This window comes from Branchiostoma belcheri, unplaced genomic scaffold (genome assembly GCF_001625305.1).
Source record: "Branchiostoma belcheri isolate BF01 breed outbred unplaced genomic scaffold, Haploidv18h27 scaffold85, whole genome shotgun sequence".
Classification (NCBI taxonomy): Eukaryota; Metazoa; Chordata; class Leptocardii; order Amphioxiformes; family Branchiostomatidae; genus Branchiostoma; species Branchiostoma belcheri.
Window position 1 is genome coordinate 659,670 of NW_017804520.1, and position 22,729 is coordinate 682,398.

Genomic DNA, 22,729 nt, shown 5'->3' on the forward strand with positions numbered 1-22,729 from the left:
AGCTTTCAGAGCGATGAAGATAATATTTCTTGTGAAGTGCCATCTTCAAATGTTAATTTTTATTTTGACGAAGACTTTCGGAGCGCCAAAGTTTTATCCGCGCGGTGCATCATGGGTGTTTTGACCCGGAAGTGATTGTTATATAATAGCAGACGACGTCCAGCCGAGGTCACAGTGTTGTGTAATGGCAGCGTTTGCAGAAAGATCTCGTGAACGCTGCATTTGTGGGCACTCCTCTGACGAAACTGGTCATCCTCTTTGACGATTGTGGTAAATTAACGTTCTGAGAACCATGTTTTGCCGGGTTTTAGGGCAGAGCGTCCCGACCTTGGTGAGAGGACGTCGCGATCTGCTGCTATATTTTCCCGGTAAGTTCACGTAAACAAGACTTAATGGACAAACATCTTACACAAAGGGTAACGGTAAGTTTTTATCAGATTTCATGTGTCGTAGTTTATCGGAAGCACTTGCTGTTTTGTCTGGAGGGCGGGTGCCGGCAGGATAATTTTTGTACATGTATATCTTGATGGCGATCGATCGTGACCTAGTTTTTCTGGGCTAACAGTTATAACGTTACATGTAGGTCAGGCGGACTAGCGGAGTGGCATGAGAGTGACATTTCTATGGTCGATCGGTCGAAGGGCATTTTGTCAGCAACAGTTATGGTAGCTCCTAGAATACCCTATAAGCCAGACTGTAGCCAGGGCCTCCACAGGCCAGCTCTTGGGCTCCGGGGAAGGTTTACGGAAAAGGCCGTGCTGTCTACGATCCAGGCTACCAGACCAGGCTTACCTTTCTGGGCCCCAAGGGTATGTACGAGCTTGAGGAAGATGTGGGCCAATTTATGGCAATCCCAGTTCCCTCATGATTGTGTCACACTAAAAGAATCCCAACAAGAATCACTGTGACTTACAGTTCGTATAACTTTTTTTCCAGGTCAGTGTCGCCTGCTCACATCAGGTCCCCTGCAAGCCTACACCAAGGCCCTCCAGCACCAGCACTTGTTGCCTGATGACCAGCAGCAGGCAGTAGTGGCCAGGATGCAGGGTCTGTACAACAGACTGAAGGACTACCAACCACCCCAACCTGAAGCAACACAAGGTCATTTTTGCTTACAATATGGCTTATTTACTCCCACAGTTAAGTCTATTATTCACCTTGATTCACCTTGAAGATCAGGCAGTAGGTACCCATAAGAGTGATGAGCCTCCTTCCTTCCTTCCTTCCTTCCTTCCTTCTTTCCTTCCTTCTTTCTTACCTTCCTTCATTCCTTCTTTCTTTTCTTCTTTCTTTCCTTCTTACCTTCCTTCTTTCCTTCATTCCTTCCTTTCCTTCCTTCTTTCCTTCCTTCTTTCCTTCCTTCTTTCCTTCCATCATTCCATGAAAGCTGTTATGATGGATGATATTTAAAATACTGTCTTTCTCTTCATAACAGATGAAGCAAGTGAAAAGCAAGCCGATAAGACAAAGTCAGAAGGAGAAGGCAGTCTGGAGTCGAGTGAATCCCCTCCCCTGTTCAGACCACCCCCAGGCCTCTACCTTCATGGAGAGGTGGGCTGTGGGAAAACAGCTCTTCTAGACCTGTTCTATGCCTCAGCACCCACAGAAGCCAAGAGGCGTGTCCACTTCCAGTCCTTCATGCTGCACTTGTACTCAGAGATCAACAGGTGGAGCCTCTGCACAGACGGGCTGGAGTTGGACCAGGACGGCCCCATCCAGACCATCGCTCGTCAAATCCTCGGGGACGCCTGGCTGATCTGCTTCGATGAAATGCAGTTCAGTGATTACGGGACCTCTGCTCTCTTGGAGGGCCTGTTTGCTCACATGGTCGCCGACGGCGCCGTCATTGTTGCTACCTCCAACCGGGACCCACACAGTCTGGGAGCATCGTCATTCAGCCTCGAGAACCAGTCGAAGGATCGCCAGTCCAACCTAGGTAGACTGCTTAGCGAGAGCTGTGAGATTGTACACATCGACTCAGGGACAGACTATCGGCTGCTCCAGTCTGTAGGGCAGCAGGCCTACTTTTATCCCATATCCCCCCTGAATGAAGACATGCTTGACCAGGCATTCAAGGCTGCAGTGGGAACGGAGGACGTGACGCCATCAAGCGTCACTGTCTACGGGAGAAAGGTGAAGGTCCCCATTTCAACTCAATCAGGCGTGGCTCGCTTCACCTTCTCTGAACTCTGTCGCTCTCCCTTAGGACCGGCCGACTACCTCACGATTTGCAACAACTTCAGCACGATTTTCATCGACCACATCCCGCAGATGACCATCTACCAGAAGAATGAGGCGCGGAGGTTCCTGAGCTTCATCGACGCCGCGTACGAAACGAGGACCAAAATCTTCTGCACCGCCCAGGCTAGACCTGAGGACCTGTTTCTGCTGATCCCGTCGGAGGGGGAGGGGCGGGAGGCCCAGGCCATGGAGATGGAGATGATCGGGGAGATGGCGTTCGACATGAAGCTGCTGAGGGGGATGGACGCGCGACACATCCCCATCCTGTCCGGCCGAGACGAGATCTTCTCCTTCCGCCGGGCGATCTCGCGGCTGAATGAGATGCAGAGCCGCAGCTACCAGGCCCGTCCGCACGCCCCTCAGGAGTTTGTGCCGTACGTCGGGACGGACTCAGAACGCACGCAGAGCAACAACCGTCGGAAGGAGATGTCACAACTGAGGAGGCAACGGGAACTGGAGGCCAACCCAGCGGCAGACAAGGCCGTGCCTCTCACCCCCATGATGAAAAACGACTGGGGAGACTGGGAGGAGGAGGCCAGCTACACCACCTGGAGCAGAGATGTCATGAAGAAGGAACTGATGGACAAGAAAAGGAGGACCATGAACGAAAGGGACCCCCCAAAATTCACAGAGGAGCATTTCTGGGGGTTTGGGTGGTGGGAGAGGGTCCTGAAGAAGAGACAGGAAAAACTGATGAAAAAGGAGGCGGCAGTAGATACAGTGACTGAACCAAGGCGATAGTTACTCCCCAGTAGGACAACCTCTTGCTGTGTATGCTATGGTAGTATAGGTTTGGCCCAGGAAATTGGGGGGAGGACCCAAAAAGTGTTAGCTGGTCTGTTACTCCAAAGGGCGGTTAGACCAGGTATACAGATGTTTGAAATTGATCGCATTTATTTTTCCTTCAGTATGACAGTACAAATTTCGGACCTAAGATGTGAAACAAGACATGGAAAGTATGCATTTTTTGTCTGTCAATAGATGCAATGTTCCTTTCAAAATAAATACATGCAACATGTTACATGTACTGTTATGCCATCTCTCTGAAAGACTACCTACCTCGTGATTACAACAATAAAAATGTACTTACCAATTCCTTCACTGAGACCAGACCATTTTTATTGTCATTTCTGGTGGCTTAGGAAACACACAAAAAAGCTGACAGTTGTGAACAACAAAAATTGATAGGATTGTAACTTCCTGCTACAGGGGGAAATATAACTTTGAATTCGTACTGGGGGCAGAACAAATATTGCAGTCAGTGGTGACACAAGTTACTGTCAGTCCTAATATCGACTTCAACATGTTATTAAATCATTAAATCAAAAAAAAAAACAGAAAACAAGAGGCTTTTGTTCCATTCATTTATTGCAAAATATATTTGAGTGCTGTAACATCAATGTTACAATTACATATCTTTATAAACAATGATGATTACCAGACACATTACATGCAAGTTTTCTCACCTCATAATTACCAATAGTTTGATACGTCATATATTGCCACCAAAAAATTTAAATCCACGATTGTTCAAGATCTCTAACTACAGCAATTTCAATGTACAACGATGCATATTTTTCTTGACATGCACATATTACAATGACATAGCTGCATCATCTAAAGATTGCTGATACCTGGCTACAAGATTTAGCTGGCTGCAATAGTTTTGCCTCTAAGTCTAACATTGTTTTTCTGTACAGTGATGCATATATATTGATGCGTACATGCTACAAGGGCATAGAAGATAGCAAGCACTGCTAACAATCTAAAGATTTATGATACATGGCTAAAATCCTGGTAAAATTAAGGCCTCTAACCTTGTACGGGTGACTGACATAGAAGGTAACCATATGGCTATCCAGAATGGCAACCAGGCTGTTTTCCACATATGATACAGATACAAGCCACACACTATTAATTAGTTAGGCTCATGATCATGCATTCGGTTAATTTTACGGTTAAATCTTTACAAGTTGGAAATTTTTCCCACTGGTCACATGAGAAGACAAATTCTGCATGAATTGTATTCCTAAAGCCAAAGATCTACATCACCTATTTGAAGAACATCCTTGCTATGCAGGAGTTTCAATTTTTACAATAAAAATAAACTCTACTTACAGGAGTGCACTCACGATTGAGGGTATATCACTGTTAACATGATTTTTAAATGATGGGTTCTAATTCTAAAGGCATTTATGCTGCAATTGTGATGTATAATACATGTTGTCAAAAGTCATTTCTTCATGGCATTGTCAAGTTCCAAATATTTGTTATGTTGGCATGCTTATTAATTATCATCTACACTAATAATGTACATGATTACAGTGTATATTATTTACAGGAAACATCAAGCTAAACTGGCAAGTCTTCCTGATTGTGAAAGTACAATATCTGACTATTTTTATATAATTAGGTCCTGGTCAAACATGGTTTACATTTTCATATTTCTCCTTTTTTTTCCAGATTTTGTGCTTGTGGAAAGTACATGGTTAACTACATCCAAAAGTTGCATACATATCATGAGATCATAACATATCATACAAATCTTTCACACAGATAAAGTGAAGATCAAAATATTAATAAAAAACATTGATTAATAATATACATTAAAAAAATGTACTATAAACTACATATCTAAAATCAGGTAGATTGTTTGAAGTGTCCATTGCTCCGCAATGACACTAAAAAGTTTCCTCTATCCTATGTTTAGTATATCTAAACTAAAAAGGATTGTAAGTCCATATATTTATACGTCTAACAAACTACTGTTAGCTGATATTCATTTCTTTATATGCACCCAATTGGTCCCTCCCCTGAAGAGATAAAAATTATGTACCATAACCCCTAAAAAGACTTGTTCTTATTGTTGGACAGAGTGATAAAATGGGATTTTGAATGGCAGTGCTGTAACATACCTACATGTATGTTTGATCATTTGAGATTAAGTGTACAGTCGAACCTGTCTATTTTGACCAGTCAATGGACTTGAAAGTGGTCATAATAGACAGGGCGCTCTATAGGCAGAATTCTCAAAGGTTTTATCGGGAAAATAGTCTAAGGGAGACGTGGTCAATGATCCAGGTTTGTACTTTGTTTTGCAAAAGTTGTAGTTCCTTCTGTCTGAGCTAGAGGTCTGTTGAGGTGGAATGTATCAATATTCAGTCACTTTGTCTCCAAGTACTTGTATTGCACAGGTTTTCTAGGATGTTTTTGATACATACTGTATGTACTGTTTTCGATACCAAGAAATCTTGCATATTCCACACAAATTTCTGACAATATGACCTAAAGTTTGCCCTTATAACCCTTTATACCAAATACTTTGTTGCTCATATGATGATACAAAATTACTGTATCAAAATTACAATGTGCAGGACTAGATTTAAGTATGAGTGAATTGCACAATCCCAGTTGTCTCAGTTGTCATGTGGCTTCTTCCAGATTTTACTTCCAAGTTAAAGCTAACTTTGTCATTTAAACGGAAAGTAAATGGCAAGCTAACAAATTATTTTCTTAAAATTACTGTATAGTTATTCCATTTTCGTGAGGACTTACTTTCAAGGAAGACGGGGAAAGAAGGCTTTTGTTGTGTTTTAAACAATTTTGTTGTATTTTAAACAATTTTGCATTTCCCTGAACTGATTTGTGTTTGATGGCAAGTTTTTTGTGACTCTGGTTGTCACAATACAAAGTTAACTCTCTAACTGTTAATTGGTGGGGGTTACCAGAAGAATGAGACAGATTGGAACTAGAGTGCCTTTGTATCTTGTAGTTTGCACATTTGAATGGGCTGCTTTTAACACTTGTGACATCAGCAACAAGGTGCCCACAGGACCTTGTTAAATGTTAATCACCACTTGACATTAACCTTAACCCAGCTGCCTAACAATGTAATCAGTACAAATTTGATGCCAAAAGGCTACTTAGCAGGGAGAAGGTTAACAAACTGTTGGGTGGTTTATCGGAGTCACCAGTTCCCAGGTTAGCTGATCCTGGCTGCACAGTCTAGTCGGAGTTTCTGGATCTGAGCCATGGGGAGAGGCCCTGTCTCTGTGAAGATGGCCTGCAGAAATACATGAACAGTTCCATCAGGTTGGTAAATCAATACATGTTGGGTTCTTCAGCTACACAACCAAATGGGTTTCATTTGCCAACATTGTTTCAGTTATTTCTCAGCTACCATTCTAATAAAGACTCTAAGAACTCTACTACATGGTGACATAGTGGCAATGATGTGATTCCAAAAGTAACTTGACTTTACAACTCCTACACAAAGCTGCAAGGATCAGTGCAGGCAGGAATACCTGCACAGCTCCAAATCTACCTTCACTAACCTGCATATTACATGCAGGATTTTGACACTCTAGAACAGCTCTGATGAACAGAGTAAGAAATCCATCCGTGAATAGTTCCATCATGTTGGTAAGTTACTGAGTAAAGAGACTCTTTTTACACAACCAAGACTTAGTAATTTATTCACAGCCGACATTTCGGTGACCGTCTATCACCTTCCTCTGGGCAATTCTGATTGGTTCACATTGCACTGCAGGACAGGTACCAGTGTCACTGCTATAGATGCATTCGGATTTCCCAAATGAAATTATAATTTATATTTACATATGTACACATTTGTGGTTATAGGGAACTGTATCTACAATGTGGTCCAAACATATACAGAAGGACTTAACGACTAAAGAAATCCATGTTTACCTGCATGAATGCGTGACAGTCTGTGATGATCTTGTCCTGGGTAGACTGTTTGAAGGCCTCCAGGATGCCCGGGAAGCTCGTCGCTGCCGCGATGTTTGCTTCGTTCCGCTTGATCATTGTCAGGGCCACTCTGAACAGGATCTTCGACCCTTCGTAGAACAAACAGTCCCAAATTCTCAGCACAGTCTGGGGGAAAATACGAACATTTGTTATTGTTGAGGAGGTTCATCAGTCACATAAGATTAACAGTGATGAAGATGTACAGTAGACATCTAACATTTGGAGGTACATGTTTCTACCTTTCAAAACAAGTCACTGATGAATTTCTACAAACATTTGTTAGATAGTAATAGACAGTTTATAATAGTCCATGTATCAGTCAACCATGAAAAAAAGAAGATTGTAGTTTCTTTTATCTATACATGAAATCTTGAAAGTTTTCTGCAAACTTTGGCATTACCACCCTTTTCTGGCCCAGAATATTTTCCTTTAAATTGGTACCGGTACAAGCAATAAGCCATCAGCCCAAGAAGGCCACCTGTCCAAGAGGACCATTTTATCTCAGTCCCCTGTGTGGCCTTCTTGGGCAGTTTTGGCTGTACTTTAAGCCCCCCTAGCAGACTGATGAAAAACTGCAGAAAAACTGCAGCTGTGTCCGATTTTTACTAACCTCTATGGGCAGAACGTCAATGTACAGACACACGAACCACTTGGTGACCAGGATGGACCATGGCATGCCTTCTTTCTCTATCACTGCTGCCACTGAAGGGTTCTTCAACCTACCATATATAAACACACACTCAGTCAACAATGCAACAAAAAACTTGTGGTGTAACTTTTAAAAATGCAAAAATTGATCTCAAACTACTGAAAACAATGAATAGTTGAGCTACTGTTCCACTGCACTGGACTATACAACTTACAATTAGGCCACACCAATTTAATTTGTTGGTTCTCGGATTCGCCTCTTCGTTTTTTTCTGATTTGCAAAAAAAAAATTTGATTCTGGTCCTGAATCAACTGAAAAATGCTCATGTTTTGCCCCCCAACAGTTGAGGAAAGTCATTTTCTTCCTAGTTGTTACAGTTTTCCCATCTATCATTGCAGTGGTTTGATTTAAAAGTTCAAAATTCAATGTTTACATTTTAACCCAGCCTTTTTTGTTGACTTCATGGCTCATTTTGTAGCATTTAAGCCTATAATAGGATGCCTAGACCTGTTTTTACTTTTATTTTTTTTCGCCCTGTCGCTTCATATTTTTTCTAAAAAAATCAGAGAACCAACAAATTGAATTGGTGTGGCCTTAGTAACATTTCTTAGAATAAACAATATACTTACTTCACAAGTTCTCCTAAGACTTCTTGGTCCACCTTCAGTCCCTTCATGTCCTTGGAGTAATATTCTATAGGAAGAAACGGTATTTCAAAAAAACATCATTGTTATGCTACTAGCACAGTCCAAGTACACGTACTGGGTGTTTGTGCCCTATACATGTAGTTCTTTAATTATTGTGTCAGAATGTATATTATCTGCAATAGACAAAATTCTGATACAACAAAAAGGGAACATTGACGAAACATTGAAAACTGAAAAATCCAGGTTTCATACAGGTGCAGTACATTCTGCTGACATGCTGTTGAAAGTTGAACTGACCAGGTAAGATGTCCTCCAGTAGAGTGACCAGCAGCCAGAAGGCCTGTTCTTCATCCTTCAGGATCAAGAGGAAGATGGCCACTATGAAGTTCAGGCCCTGGGGACAATAAGACAATAAACTTTTGATATCTAATGTATGGATTGTGTGTACATGTATCTGTATGATGGTATAGCAAGTACTGCCGTCGGTACTGTCCCTTTGCATAAGACACCAACTTTGTAGGCTTGTGGCAATGGCTGGTTATATTACATCAACTGATCTAACATTTGTATACTAATATCTGCATATAACTCTCAAGCATTGTCATTTAATGCTATTTAGTGAGAATGTTCCTACTGTATTTGACCAAAAAAATCCACTCTAATAGTTCTCACTTCAATCCTGGATTGATAACTTTTGACTGTTCCTTCTTTTCTTTATTGAGATAAAATTAGATACACCGTAGATGGCATGCACATATCAACCAGTTTATTTTTCTAGCTGACATACTACAACAAAAAGTCCCACCCACCTGGCAGTAGCCGACAGACTTGTTGTAGTGGCCGAAAGCCACCAGGATGTTGTACAGCGACACTCTCTTACTCTCCCTGGAGGCATCACAGAAGTAGATATTTTCTGGAAACGTTCTGTGGATATCTGTGAAACACAACAAAAGAAACATCAATATTATAATAACTAGTACTTATTTTTCAGTCACACATTAAGAATGTGTTCAGGTTTTCTGTTTCATATTGGAGTTTGCATAGCATACTGGCCTCTCATTGGTAGTTCATCTTTTTGTGAACCGGTTCCCACTAGTTTGAGGTCAAAATCACAAACTCGAATGGGACCATAACAGACACTAACGCCTAGGAAAAAAGTTGTGTTTCCTGTTTCCCTACCGATCCTAGAAAAAACTGCCAACCATAGCCTTTTTTGTGTGAACCCCTGCGAGAAAAAAAGATAATCCCTACCTACTGACCCTAATTTTGTTCATACTGAAACGGGAAACCGCATTTTTTTCCTAGGCCTAACATCAGTAGTTGATAGTTTCTTTATTGCGTTCTGACCTGTGTTGATGGTGTCCAACAGTTGTTGGTCTTTTTCTCCATTCAGCAGACTGGTGTAGGTGTCTGGGTTAGTCTCCATCTTGTGCTGTGCCCCACTGACCTCCATCCAAACCTGGTGCAAAAGGAAACAGACTCTATATCTCCTCTATACTAGTACTGGGCAGGCCTCGAAATGAACTTTTCTTCCTATTGTCCCAGCACTGTCCCCAAAATAAATTTCAATTGTCCTAAACTGTCCCAACCTGTTTTTTAGGAAGTATTATATGACTTCAATTTGACGTATGCCTGATAAACAAAAGAAGGGTTGACATTCTGATGTTGATTATTTTTCTACTGCCCCCAAAATGTCCCATAGTGTCTTTTTAGTTGTCCCAGCCTAAATTTTAGTGGTCAGTGGCCATTGGAACGCCTTTAATATACTAGTACAAGGACTGTATACCTGAACATAATATCATGTAAAGCTACAGAGGTTTAGGCACATGTTCAAAGTAACGAAATAGCAATTCAGTGAGGTAACATGTGGTCTTCAATGATGCCATGTTTATTTGGATGAATAAAATTCTAAACGGGAACTATGCGGCTCCAGATGTCTTACTGAGGGACGACTGCGTGTGCAAGATGTCGGTTAGCTTGAGGAATGAATCCCCTGTACTATATACCATGCAAAACTTTAGTTACTACCCATGTTTCATTCCATCTACTAGCCTGGACATTTTCTTTTATCAAATGCAGTTTAGCCAGAATGCAGAATGGTCTGTCAATGAAGTTTGGCCCAGTGACACAATAATAAAGAAATGACATATCTTATATACTAGTATTATAAGGGGCTTTAATTTTGTGAGAAAAATCATTGCCTTACCGTGCCTCTGTGCTCTGCAGGAATGCCTTTTCTGATAAATCTCTTCACTGGATGGACAGAGAACAGCACACATTAATGTCAGGACTAGGACTCTGCCAATTTCAGCCTAAGAACATGAAGAATTTTAAGGTACAAATGTATTTCTTATAAGTTATAATTCTACAACAAGGCATGAATGAAAATGAGGGATTGTCAACTTATGATGAATGAATGGATTATGCATGCATGAATGAATGTAAGTTTCTAAGAATAAATACAAGAATGAATTCAAGAATGAAAGTAATCATTGAGACATTCTATTCTAACATGTTTATCATTTTAACACAAGGCATGAATGAAAATGAATGACTGGCAACTTAAAATGAATGCATGAATGAAGGAATGGATGAGTGTCTGAGTGCCTGTATATGTGTCTGAGAGTGAATGAGTGAACTTTAGGACAAAGTAGATAATGACTTATTGGACACCCAACAAAAAAATCCTAGTTAAAACTTAAGGTCTGAAACACATCATCGAGCATGACCCACCCTTGAAGGACCTGTTGATGGCCTTCCTGCCCTTGAGCAGTCCGCTCCATCTCGAGGCTCTCCTGGCCAGCACAGACAGGTACCCCGCCATGAACTCTTCATACGTCTCATAGTCAAAATCCTCGGGCCGAGTGAACCCATACGTGTCAACTTTCCTGCAGGAGGACACAACAATGAACTAGAAAGGTAACATTAACAAAGCAAATGCATAAAGTTTACCTTCGCATATGGTCTGTTCTGTTAATTCTTTCTCAGACACATTCATATGATATACAAGGTGACAGGAGTCTAAATCCCTCCTGCTATAAAACTGCAACATGATGTAACCCTATCATGGTGATAGACGTTTGGTTCAGGCCATTGACCTTATTTGTTTGGAGAAGAAGAAGAAACAGAGCAAAAGCAATATGTTTTCAGATCTGTGGCATTATGCATACTAAAATTTTGAAGATAGGAGGAATGTTTGAAAAAACAACTCCAAGCCATTTTGGGGGCTTATGATGTTTTTTCTGATACCATTGCTCGTGAGAAGGCAAATGGGGTCCAAATACTAGTATCTGATGTGCCATAAAAAAAAAGGACATTATTTTATGAAACCCAAAAGGCTGTCATATACCCGGTAGCTGATGAAGATTCTGAGTGCTATTTTGGGGCAGGATGTGCCCTTATGTGGCTGTTGGTCTGTATTTGGTTGTTTCTAAAGCTACATCTACGGTTATAGACTGGTCACGTGGTCAGGATAGAAATAAACTTAGCAATTTAGCTATTCATCTTATCCTAATAAAATCAAAACTTACATATACATGGTTAGGCAGCAGGGAGAATGATATATGCTAATCTAGATATTTTTTTATAAAACATTTGAGCTAGATGAAAATTCTAACTTCAAAGTTTAGCAGTGTTGGAAGAATTCATTATGAAAAGCTGCAATTTCCCAAAAAATATTTGCATATTATTCATTAAATAAAGTTCTACATTTTATGTTGAAAATTGCAAACTTAACTTCTCTCTGAATTAGCCATGAAATTGAAGTTGTATTCTTTCTTCAAGGACAGAAAGTGAATAAATGATTGTTGTAACTTGTAAAGTCTGTTGAAGTTACACCCTGTAATGTAACAAACCACGCCCAATTGAACAACAAAAGCACTGCAATCAATGATGACCCAAATAACAACTAACTGGTGACTGAGCTAAGACTCAGTTTGCAAACGATTTCTGGGCGATTTTTGTACGTCTAAGTCTCAAATCAAACCTAATTTGTTGTATGTTTACGGCAAGAATACTTCTGTAGAATTTCTTAGCTGGAACTCTGTAACTAAATGGCCCCTCCTCCTGTCAGCGAGGATTATGTTACTCTAGTTTTTCTCACTTTCTAATCTAAAGGAAATTCTCACATTTTCCCTCTTCAATTCACCAATTGCACCGGCAATGGTGACTTTTACATATGCATCTTAATTTGAGAGATAATACCCTCCAGCACCCTGTACGATCGCTCAGTACAGTTACTGAAATCAACAGAAGGTTATCTTTTTCCAGGAGTTCAAAAATTGTGAATGAATGACACGACCGGCTTTTTCCTGCGCCCAAACCGACCAACTTTCCTGTGTTTTCTATGCCTTTCTAGGTCTCACACACAACGCAGATTGAGCCAAAAGGGCCCGCTATCTTTACATATTTGCACAGACATATGTGGTTTTCCACGAAAAGTGTAAAATCTTACTCTCGCGTCGGTTTGACCAAAGGTTGCTGGACGTCATTCTCGCCACTCGCCGCCATCTTTAACCCCTCTATCACGCCTACTCGTCTTCGGACGGTCTCACAGCGCCACCTGGCGATACATACTAAAAGTGCAGTCTTAAAGTTCGCGATGGATTCCCAGGCTGAAGATGCATGGGACACATTTTTTTCAACCCACTCACCGTAGAGCCTCTCTAGGCCTTCGGAAGCGGCTGGAAAGAGTAGAAATTGGCCAGATAGACAGATACATAGTACCAACTCCCCTGGAATATCTGTCTATTTCTACTCAGCTCAGCCGCTACCGAAGCCTGGTAGAGGCTACTCACCGTATCAAATAGCCAACATTGCATTACATATCCGGAGTAATTGAGCGGCATTTAACTTAACATATCTATTAGTGGAGTATGAAAAAAAATGTCAAAAAAGACATAGGGATCCTAGGAGTGGCGACAAGATAATGTTACATGATCTTACATAGGAGAAAATAAAAATGAACTGATGACCAGAAAACTTTCCACCAACATACTAGTATTGCATTTCCCATACAAATCAGTATCCCCGAGGATAGATCAGTCACCCTACTCTTGGATGTTCCAGTGATCGCATATCTTCGTAAAAGGTGAAGACGACAACTGTCCTGACCAAACTAGGACCACAGGAATGCCGCCCAGAGCCGGGCGCACATATGGTAAGGGGAGGTCAAAAGGGTACAGGGGAACCTACAATTTTGGCACATCGGACCAAAATGAGAAAATCTATTTTCTCCAAAGCATAAATTGGCCGGGACAGCCCCGGGTTCTCACACCAGGTCGCCCAGCAGACAGGAACCACCATGGTAAGACTTCTCCGCTTTTCTACTTGCTTCATTGTGATGTTTTACACCAGGACTCGTTGCGTTTGTCAGATTTGATTGCTTTTATTCCTACAAAACTCAAGAAGACAACATGGTTGCCCTATGATGAAGCTACATGTACGGTAGGATATTGAGAACAGTTCCAAGGTCATCTGACATTAGTTTGACCTTCATTTTGCTTCAGCTTAAATTATCGATGTCCGTTCAATGCAGCAGTTCGCGCCAGCTAGCTTACACCGTAATTTTTTAAACACAAAATTCCTGCGAATACTAGCACCTAGAAGGGTCATATTTGAAAGGAAGACTTTTGTCGTTACGTGATGAGTGATATGATTACCGGGCTAGGTGTAAGGATGTACAACGAAAATGTTGTAAAACAATGATTAAAGTGCGCGTTTCGTGCTCTTCCCTCTCCGGGTTAAGCCACCGAAGGCCGCAGCCAAGAAAGAGGCTGCCAAGAAGGAGGAGCCTCCCAAGGAAGAACCCAAGCCGGCAGCGCCGCCAAAACGGGAGGCGCCCAAGTTGGACGAAGGCGTCCTGGAGGGTAAGTCTTTTGGATCATTTTTAAAAAGAAAAACCCACACCATGCTGCACGGGTGGCCTGCTATCCTTCCACCCCTGTCTAAAGACAAGCCGTTACCAATGGCAAACGGTTTCGAGGGGTTTCGGAGTGGTATACCGTTTCTAGTCTAAAGTGGGCCTTAGAGAGACATCTGTAAATTCGTTAGGTAGATCCTCCAAGCATGTGAAAGATATCGGTCAGTCCTCTCCACATACATGTATCTATTGCATATTCCCCAATGGATGGATCATACGAAAGATGTCGGTTTGTAGCGTGAAGTATTGCAAGTAGCCCACTCCACATATCTTCTCCATATAAGACATATTCGTCATTTTGCTAATACGTACATGTACGTATAGAATGAGTAGAATCTTTAAGTTTTAAAACATGTGATGAAAGCCATTTAATGCTTATGAAGCTAGAACCTGAACACTACACATTCATGTTATTTTGCTTGATCGTACCTTTCTGTGAAAGCGCTATCTGTCAAAGCGCTAGTCTTTGAAAGCAAAAATTGACCTCTGTAGTGCACGGGTATGTACATGTATGTAGGCTTGCGTCAATGCTGAGCCTGTTCCCCTTTAGGTAATATATAGTAGTAGGTAATAGCTGGTGACATTATATTGCGGAGTGCGCAAAAAATCAGTAGTGAAATGTTGAAAGCAAACAATACCTACAAGCCTTCAAGAAAACATCGATCCTTCTTCTGTTCTTCTTGATTTTAAATTCACTATAATGTACCACTCCACATGCTGGTACACATTGGTAGCACGTGTGACATTGCACAATGGATTCGAAGAAATCAAATGAAGGCTGATACGCTCTCTATATCTAATAAAACATCGACCCTTCTTTTCCTTCGTTGATTTTAAGTGTACTTCGCTTCCCTCCTGTACAGACTTCAAGGACTGGTACACGTTGTTTGACGAGATGGGAGACGGGAAGATCTACGGGCGGCAGATCGGCGATGTGCTCCGGTCGTTCGGAGAGAACCCCACCGTCGCGCTGTGTGATCAGTTCATCAAGGAGATCGGAGGTATGTCGATAATTATATCTTCGGTTCGCCCCTATGATATTCGGTCGGCCAGCGAACAGAGGCTAGTAAAGCCGAACTAGAGCAGGACGGATATCAGATTGTACTGACGTGTGATATGTTAAAGAAACACCAAATATGTTGGCGAGATATAAATACATCATGAAGTCATTCCATGCCTTTATACAGAATACGAGGGAGGGGGCGAAAGTAAAGGATGTTCATGTACTGATTGGTGGCCTCCACGGCCGAATTGTAGTAAAGCTAGCTTGCACAGTCATGGGTTCGATTCCCGGTATACCTGGCTAAACGATTCGTCCTTGGGAAAGCTAAAAGGCACTTTTTTCCACGCACACGGTAGCTAGCGTACATGTCCTTGGTGCTGAACACCGTCCACACACACACACACACACACACACACACACACACACACACACACACACACGTTAGCTAGCATACCTGTCCTTGGTGCTGAACGCCATCCACACACACGCGCGCGCGCGCACACACACACAAACGTTAGCTACCGTACCTGTCCTTGGTGCTGAACGACATCCAAACACGCGCGCGCGTTAGCTAGCGTTCACTGTCCTTGGTGCTGAACGCCATCCATTTACCTTCATTTGACCTACCAACCCTTGCTCCCCCAGACGACAAGCGGATAGATTTTGACACCTTCCTGCCGTACCTGGGAGAGGCCATGAAGTTCAGGGACCCGTTTGACAACTACGAGGCGTTCCAGGAGTGTCTGAAGTGTTACGACAAGGACGGAATAGGAGTCATCGACAGCGCTGCCTTCAGACACGGACTCTCCTATCTAGGTAAGACCGACTGACCATGGTAATATTATAATCATACCTGTTTTATTTGTCATGCTGAAAAATTGTTGCGCTTGTTTGTTTGTTTGTTTATTAGATCTCCATTAGATTTACATGAAATCTATTCTTCCTGGAGTCACGAAATTACAATGAAACAAATGTACAGAACAGAACAAAACAAATGTACATGAAAGTAAACCAACATAACAAAAGGTGTGAGTCTTAATCAAAAAAATAACATAACGCACACAACATTAACTGAAATCTGAACTTAAGTGAACGGGGAGAGGTCAGAGGTCATGGATGATTAATGTAACAAAAACTGTTACAAAAAGAGGTTGCAAAACTGCAAACCATAAACAGTAGTAAATCAACAAGTGGGTGCAGAACTGCAAATCATAATAATGATAAGTAAATAACAAGTGGATGCAGAACTGCAAATCATAATAACAATAAGTAAATAACAAAGTGGATGCAGAACTGCAAATCATGATAACAATAAGTAAATAACAAATTGGATGCAGAACAGCTATCATAATAACAATAAATAAATAAGTGGATGCAGAACTGCAAATCATAATAACAAAAGTAAATAACAAGTGGATGCAGAACAGCAATCATAATAACAATAAATAAATAACAAGTGGATGCAGAACTGCAAATCATAATAATAACAGTGAGTAATTAACAAATTAGATGCCACCTGATGATAATTTTAAAACCCAAACTTCACTAAGAAAATACTAACGTCTATTTACAACAGTATAAGTTTAATTAATTACCCCTACAAATTCATTTAATCTGAGACTTGGTTTAAGAATGCTTACCACCAGTTCTGTAAAGGCCTAGTTCTGTCAATTTTAGAATGAATCCACTTGGTGATATGTGTTTTGAAATTTGAAGGTGTAGTCGATTTCATATGTGGTGGGAAGGAGTTGTATGATTTGGAACATCTGTATAAGAAAGTACGTGTTAATGTGGTTGTCTTAGGCTTAGGTAATCTGAAACCGCCACCATTTGCAAAACGAGTATTGTGGTCATGAATGTTGTTGACGTTTTGTAATCTTTTGTAAATAGCCTCAGGTTTCTTAGTTGTCTAAAAGTTTGTTGAACATGGACAGTGTACCAGTGTATAATCTTTCTTTAACTGTGGGCCATTGTAGTCTCCTGTGCATGTCATTGGTGTTGTCTGTGTAGTGTGCATTTAAAACAAGTCTGGCAGCCCTATTCTGCAAGGTCTGTAGTTTGTTTAAGGATGTTTGTAGGCCAGTGGACAACAAGCAAGAACAATAATCCATGTGAGATAAGACTAATGTTTGAGTTACAGTCTTTAAAGGTCCTTCAGAAAGGAGATTTCTAGATCTCCTTAGTACTGCAAGGGCACCAGTCATCTTGTTTAACACTTTATCAATGTGTGGGGTCCAAGTCAAGTGCTGGTCCATTAGGAAACCAAGTAATTTTGCCTGAGTTACCTGCTCTATCAATTTGCCATCCAATGAAAGCTGTATGCTGGGGTTGTGCTTTAGCTTGTGGCGACTACCAAAGATGATAGATTTAGTTTTATCTACATTCAGTATGAGTTTGTTCTCTTTAATCCAATTGTGTATATTTGTGAGTTCGGACTGCAGTTTGTTTTGTACAATGGAAGCATTTGGGCCAGAAGCGGATGGGGTTGTGTCGTCGGCATATAACTCCATACTGCATTGTGTAACAACTGTTGGCAGATCGTTGGTATAAATGCAAAAAAGTAAGGGACCCAAACAACTCCCTTGTGGAACCCCACTCAAGCTCTCTCTGTGAGATGACACACTTCCATTCACCATGACGGCTTGAGTTCTTTTGGTCAGATAACTTTTGTACCCAGCTAATGGCAGAGTTGTCAATCCATAACTGTTTAGTTTAGTCCAACAACACCCTGTGGTTTACCACATCAAAGGCAGCGCTGAAATCCAAGAGTACAGCGCCTACTATGTTGCCTTTGTCTAACTCTTCAAGCCATTTATCCGACATCTGAATGAGAGCTGTAGCTGTCGAGTGGTGCATTTTGTATGCATGCTGTCGATTGGATAGGATGTTGTTAGAGACAAGGTAAGATTGGATTTGGCTTTTACTTATCTTTTCCATTAATTTACTTATGGTGGGCAGGAGGCTGATGGGGCGACTATTTGCTCCATTCAAGGGAAGTGCTTTGTTCTTGATTAGAGGCAGTATCTTGGCATTCTTCCATTGTTTAGGGAAGATTGCTTGCTCAAAGGAGCTGTTAAAGATGTGACATAAAGGACCTGCTATGTGGTCAGCAGAGATACGTAGTAATAAATTGTCTATATTATCAAACCCAGTTGTATAAGATAGAGGAAGAGAGGTAAGCATATCATGTACATGGGCCACAGATACCTTTTCAAAAGAAAATGTACAGTTCTTAGACGCCATTATGTGCTCCTCAATCGGTGCTATAACTCTGGAAATGTCTGGCTCAGCTCCCTGTGTTAGACGTGACACTTTATTTACAAAATACTCATTGAAATATTCGGCTATGTCGCTGGGCTTTGTTAGAAACTTGCCGTTAGTTTCTATGAAGGTTGGATTCCTGCTAGTGTTCCTACCCAATATGCTATTAATTACCTTCCAAAGCTCCTTGGTGTTACCGTCATTGCTGTGTTCTTCAAGTAATTGTTTGAAATGTGCTTTCTTCTTTTTTCTGTTCTCTCTTACGACGACATTTCTCAGTCTTTTATAGACCATGAGGTCTGATGTAAGACCTGATGTTTGAGCTTCCTTTTTAGCATCATCCCTCAGTGTCATCAGCTCTCGGAGGTCACTGTCTACCCACTGGGCTGGCGATGACCTCAGTGAGCGTTTGCGAACTGGGGCGTGCTGGTCTGCTACTTGTGAGAACAATGTCATAAAACAATGTAGGGCATCATTTACATGCCTGGGTTACACAGTGTTTAAGTAAAAGATAAGAGGCACGTAAACTGGGGATTTGGATGAAGCATAATATACGTGATTTTGCTTGTACAATGTAGTTAAGTCGGTTACTACATTTAGTAGCCATTGGGTCTGGAACACACAATAAAGATCATTGCCATGTGTTCTTGAAATGACCTTGACTGTTAATGGCTTTAACGGAAAAAATTCTGTTAACTGAGCTATATGGGTAACAGGTCACGTGACTTACGTATATGGACGTTGATGGAATGTGATGTATGTATGTTAAATTAGGATGCGGTACGACAATGTTGTCGGCTATACAGGCTTCGTGGTTGCACTCTTTTTTATCGAGAAGAGTGGTATAGAGGTAGCCCAATGTTATTGGCTATAAAAGGCGTAGCGAAACCGCATTGGCCATTTCACTATCATCCATGCTTAGAGTTGAACAGAAGAAGAAAACGAAGTGAATGGAAGGAACAATTGTTGTTTTGGGGAGTGTCGGGGTGGGAGGGGGGTGGAGGATGCAGACGGCATGGACTGACTGTCTCACGCCGGTGTTTGTTCTTGTCCCTGATTTGGAGTGCAGAGTGGCCTGTTAACGACAGACCAGGTCTTTCTACATCTCCAAAACAGGGCCCAGAAATCATGCAACGACTCCTACACCACATGTGCAGAATTTCGCTACGTTACAGTGTTTATCAATCACCTAGTGTCACATCCTTTATGCAAGATTAAGTGAGGAAAAGTCAGGACATAGTCAAGACGTATGGAAGACAGCTCACAGATTGACGTGACCAACAGTGCTTGTGTTCAGACCACCATTCAAGTCATGTAAGACAAACGCATATTTCAAATAACATAATGTGCTCCATACTTGTCCTTGGTGCTGAACACCATCCACATGTTAGCTTGAATACCTGTCCTTGGTGTTGAACACCAGCCATACACGTTACTGTACCTGTCCTTGGTGCTGAACGCCATCAACTTACGTCACCGTACCTGTCCTTGGTGCTGAACGCTATCCACGCACAGTTTAGTACACCTGTCCTTGGTGCTGAACGCCATCCACTCACATGGGTGTGCAGGATGATTGACGTTTTTGTGTGACGATTTTTTTGTCCATCCAGGAGAGAAACTGAAGGATGAGGAGATTGAAGAACTGATGTCTGGACTTGAGGACGGCGACGGCAGGATCAACATTGACGGTACAGTACCACACTAGCGGTTAAGCGAGGGGCACAACCCGCCGTACGTGTTTTTTTATCCGTACGCTTTTTTGGGAGGCGACATCCGCTGCGTTTTTCTCTACGGTGTGTCTGCACGCTCCCAAATCCGTTGGAGTCCGTACGTTGGCGGTACTCACCACTTACGGATCCCCAAAATTTGCCCACGTTTTTGCACGTAGACAGCACGCAGTTGCACGTGCGGTGGGTTGTGCCCCTCAATTTATTTACTCTTTTATTCACTGATTATCACCAAAAGTCCCAATGAACATACAATATTATCCAGCTAACCATTTATCTCTTCGTTCTCTTCCAGGGTTCTGTACCTTCTTGTTGAAGGAAGGGAAAGACGCAGAAGAGCCAAAAGAGGAAAAGAAATAGAACTCCGCATACTACAACTATGTTAATACTTTGCAAATACTAGATTTATAGATAACTGCTTCCGAAAAAAATAATACCGATTTTCAAACACATTAAGGATGTTTCGTATGTTGTGGTTGACTTCTCCACTGTTCACGACGCTGCTTTGTTCTTCTAGATCTAAACTTGCGGTTTTAAACTCTTGTCTTCAGTGTGACTGTTTGATATAAAGCAAGGAGGAGGTAGACATGATCTGTGACGCAGTACTCCAGAGTAAACTCGTCTGTCTCGCGTCTGTCTGGGACGAGGTTGGGGGACCTCCGATCCCACATTATATCTATCTCTTTCTTTCTCTTTCCTTTTTTCTCTCCGAAAAAAAAAAGAATAAAAAATCGCGGACCAAACCCAGTACTTTTATTGGTAAGGGAAGGTTAAGAGTATGTCTGTCTGATGATGAAGCTGGTCCGGTCGGCAGGAGAGAGTGGGCTGTCAAACTTCACCCTGCCGGGATCGGTCTAAGTTTTACCTGGGTCTGTCGTCTCTGCATCAGTCTACCTTCTTCATGTAACAAAGAAAGAATTGATGTGTTCAAGAAATCTTTTTTTCTCAAAAAGTATCGCAGAGTGGACTTATTTGTCGTCAAGTACAGTAGATGCATCCTCACAGTGTAGCATTAAACAACTTTAACTCCGGGAGTTAGTTTTAAGGTTAGGTGTGGCAGGTCGTTCGGTGTAACCAGTTGCCGCGGAGTGCCTGTGAAACTGGTGTGTTACGCCGAAGGGCGGTTATACCGGCTATACAGATAACATAACACAAAGGTGCTGACTTTAGGGATTTTATCATGTAAAAGTACGCAAAATTGTACAATGTACAAATGTTATGAACTGCTGAAACAACATTAAAGTTGAGTGAACAAAGTTATTTGCACTTATTATCTCGGATTTGCTTCTGCAACAAATGGCAGGTACATGGGCCAGAGGGTTATACTCATATGCAAATCTACAATGGATCAGCCTTTGTTGCTGAACATGTTTCTCTTGTACAGTAACATAAACTTCTGGAAAAAATATTGTCAACATCATGCAACTTTCATGCATAACTGGCATAAGAATATAACATTGATAATCATCATTGATGATAACATTGATACAAATGGCTTTAAGTTTATAATTGTTACAAAATTGAATCACTTTTCTCAGTAAATGCAACAAATGTATCTAAACAACAAAACATGCACTTACATTTCAACAAATGGCTTAGGATCTTATAACAACTTCCTCTATCTACCTCCAGAAGTACTACATACGTAGTGTCCTTACCAAACAGAACACTATAGGATACATTTGAAACAATGTACTTCCAAAACTGGAAGATTGGTGTCAATATACTGTGCCTAGAAGGATACCCTGGCCAAAAAATGCAGCACTGATGGTGACTCAGTATAAATTGCACATAAAGCATATAACAGGCATTAATGTCATTTGAGTTATGCTGGCAACTATTTTTTGTTAAAAGGAAATATACCAGCAAGGCATCTGAGTTATGCCAATACAAATAGGGCAAACTGCCAAAACAGATGGAGAAAGCCTTTCAAAAGGTAAAGGGCTCCTCTAAACGATTTGCTGCAAATATATATTCAGGCATCATCGGTATGTACTCCCAAATGGACACACACGTTCTGTTATGGCTCTGTCATAATAAGGATATTGTTAGAGTCTTATTTGCACATGGTCACATGGCCATCTCATGGTTTGAATTGTGCATGCACAAATGTAAAGCTGAAGACCTGTATCTGGAGAACAGTTCTTGTCTAAACCATGCTTGATACATGTCCAGACATGTTTTTTAATGTTTCATCAGCCTTCAACTTTGACATATCATCAGCTTATTATGGCTTTCAATTAACAAGTCGCTCATTTTATGGCCCATGTAGGAACAAAACTGCACTTAACTGTTACATAATTATTTGAAATCAAACTGAAACAGTAGCTTTGATCGTAACTTAGTACCAACATCTGTAGAGTTATAATAACATAGAACAGGTACATAGTAGCACAACCATTTCTAAACTCAAATAATATTGTACAACATTTTTTTGCAATCAACTTCAAGTAAGAGAACATCAAAACCTACATCTTATTTTGAGAAAAAGTAATGCATGTAAATATAAGA

The 22,729-nt window shown here is 41.2% G+C and overlaps 3 protein-coding genes across 3 annotated transcripts; 2 read left to right on the forward strand and 1 right to left on the reverse strand.

Moving 5' to 3' along the window:
* The first annotated feature begins 153 nt into the window (after positions 1-153).
* Positions 154-3,151, forward strand: LOC109487028 (putative ATPase N2B). The gene is made up of 3 exons (XM_019790961.1): positions 154-368; positions 937-1,101; positions 1,436-3,151. The coding sequence occupies exons 1-3, from the start codon at positions 293-295 to the stop codon at positions 2,980-2,982; spliced, it is 1,788 nt and encodes a 595-aa protein (XP_019646520.1). The 5' UTR covers positions 154-292; the 3' UTR covers positions 2,983-3,151.
* A 2,811-nt stretch (positions 3,152-5,962) lies between these two features.
* On the reverse strand, positions 5,963-12,868 carry LOC109487050 (growth hormone-regulated TBC protein 1-A-like). The gene is made up of 10 exons (XM_019791000.1): positions 12,761-12,868; positions 11,041-11,195; positions 10,514-10,560; positions 9,655-9,766; positions 9,117-9,241; positions 8,605-8,701; positions 8,290-8,353; positions 7,622-7,730; positions 6,952-7,137; positions 5,963-6,304 (listed from the first exon to the last, which is right to left on the reverse strand). Exons 1-10 carry the CDS (start codon positions 12,814-12,816, stop codon positions 6,224-6,226), a joined length of 1,032 nt encoding a protein of 343 aa, XP_019646559.1. The 5' UTR covers positions 12,817-12,868; the 3' UTR covers positions 5,963-6,223.
* Positions 12,869-13,519: 651 nt separating this feature from the next.
* On the forward strand, positions 13,520-21,474 carry LOC109487060 (myosin, essential light chain-like). Its single transcript, XM_019791012.1, has 6 exons — positions 13,520-13,612; positions 14,054-14,174; positions 15,091-15,228; positions 15,876-16,046; positions 20,102-20,179; positions 20,514-21,474. The coding sequence occupies exons 1-6, from the start codon at positions 13,610-13,612 to the stop codon at positions 20,576-20,578; spliced, it is 576 nt and encodes a 191-aa protein (XP_019646571.1). The 5' UTR covers positions 13,520-13,609; the 3' UTR covers positions 20,579-21,474.
* Positions 21,475-22,729: the final 1,255 nt, after the last annotated feature.

What these genes read in the sequence shown, in the direction of transcription:
- LOC109487060 (XM_019791012.1), top strand. An exon ending in ACACGGACTCTCCTATCTAG is followed by an intron (nt 16,047 to 20,101) that starts GTAAGACCGACT and finishes TTGTCCATCCAG; the next exon opens with GAGAGAAACTGAAGGATGAG. An exon ending in CGGCAGGATCAACATTGACG is followed by an intron (nt 20,180 to 20,513) that starts GTACAGTACCAC and finishes GTTCTCTTCCAG; the next exon opens with GGTTCTGTACCTTCTTGTTG.
- LOC109487028 (XM_019790961.1), top strand. Translation starts at nt 293, where the DNA reads ATGTTTTGCCGGGTTTTAGGGCAGAGCGTCCCGACCTTGGTGAGAGGA. An exon ending in TCTGCTGCTATATTTTCCCG is followed by an intron (nt 369 to 936) that starts GTAAGTTCACGT and finishes CTTTTTTTCCAG; the next exon opens with GTCAGTGTCGCCTGCTCACA. An exon ending in CCAACCTGAAGCAACACAAG is followed by an intron (nt 1,102 to 1,435) that starts GTCATTTTTGCT and finishes TCTTCATAACAG; the next exon opens with ATGAAGCAAGTGAAAAGCAA.
- LOC109487050 (XM_019791000.1), bottom strand. Translation starts at nt 12,816, where the DNA reads ATGGCGGCGAGTGGCGAGAATGACGTCCAGCAACCTTTGGTCAAACCG. An exon ending in CATCAACAGGTCCTTCAAGG is followed by an intron (nt 10,561 to 11,040) that starts GTGGGTCATGCT and finishes CTGTCCATCCAG; the next exon opens with TGAAGAGATTTATCAGAAAA. An exon ending in CTGCAGAGCACAGAGGCACG is followed by an intron (nt 9,767 to 10,513) that starts GTAAGGCAATGA and finishes CTTTTGCACCAG; the next exon opens with GTTTGGATGGAGGTCAGTGG.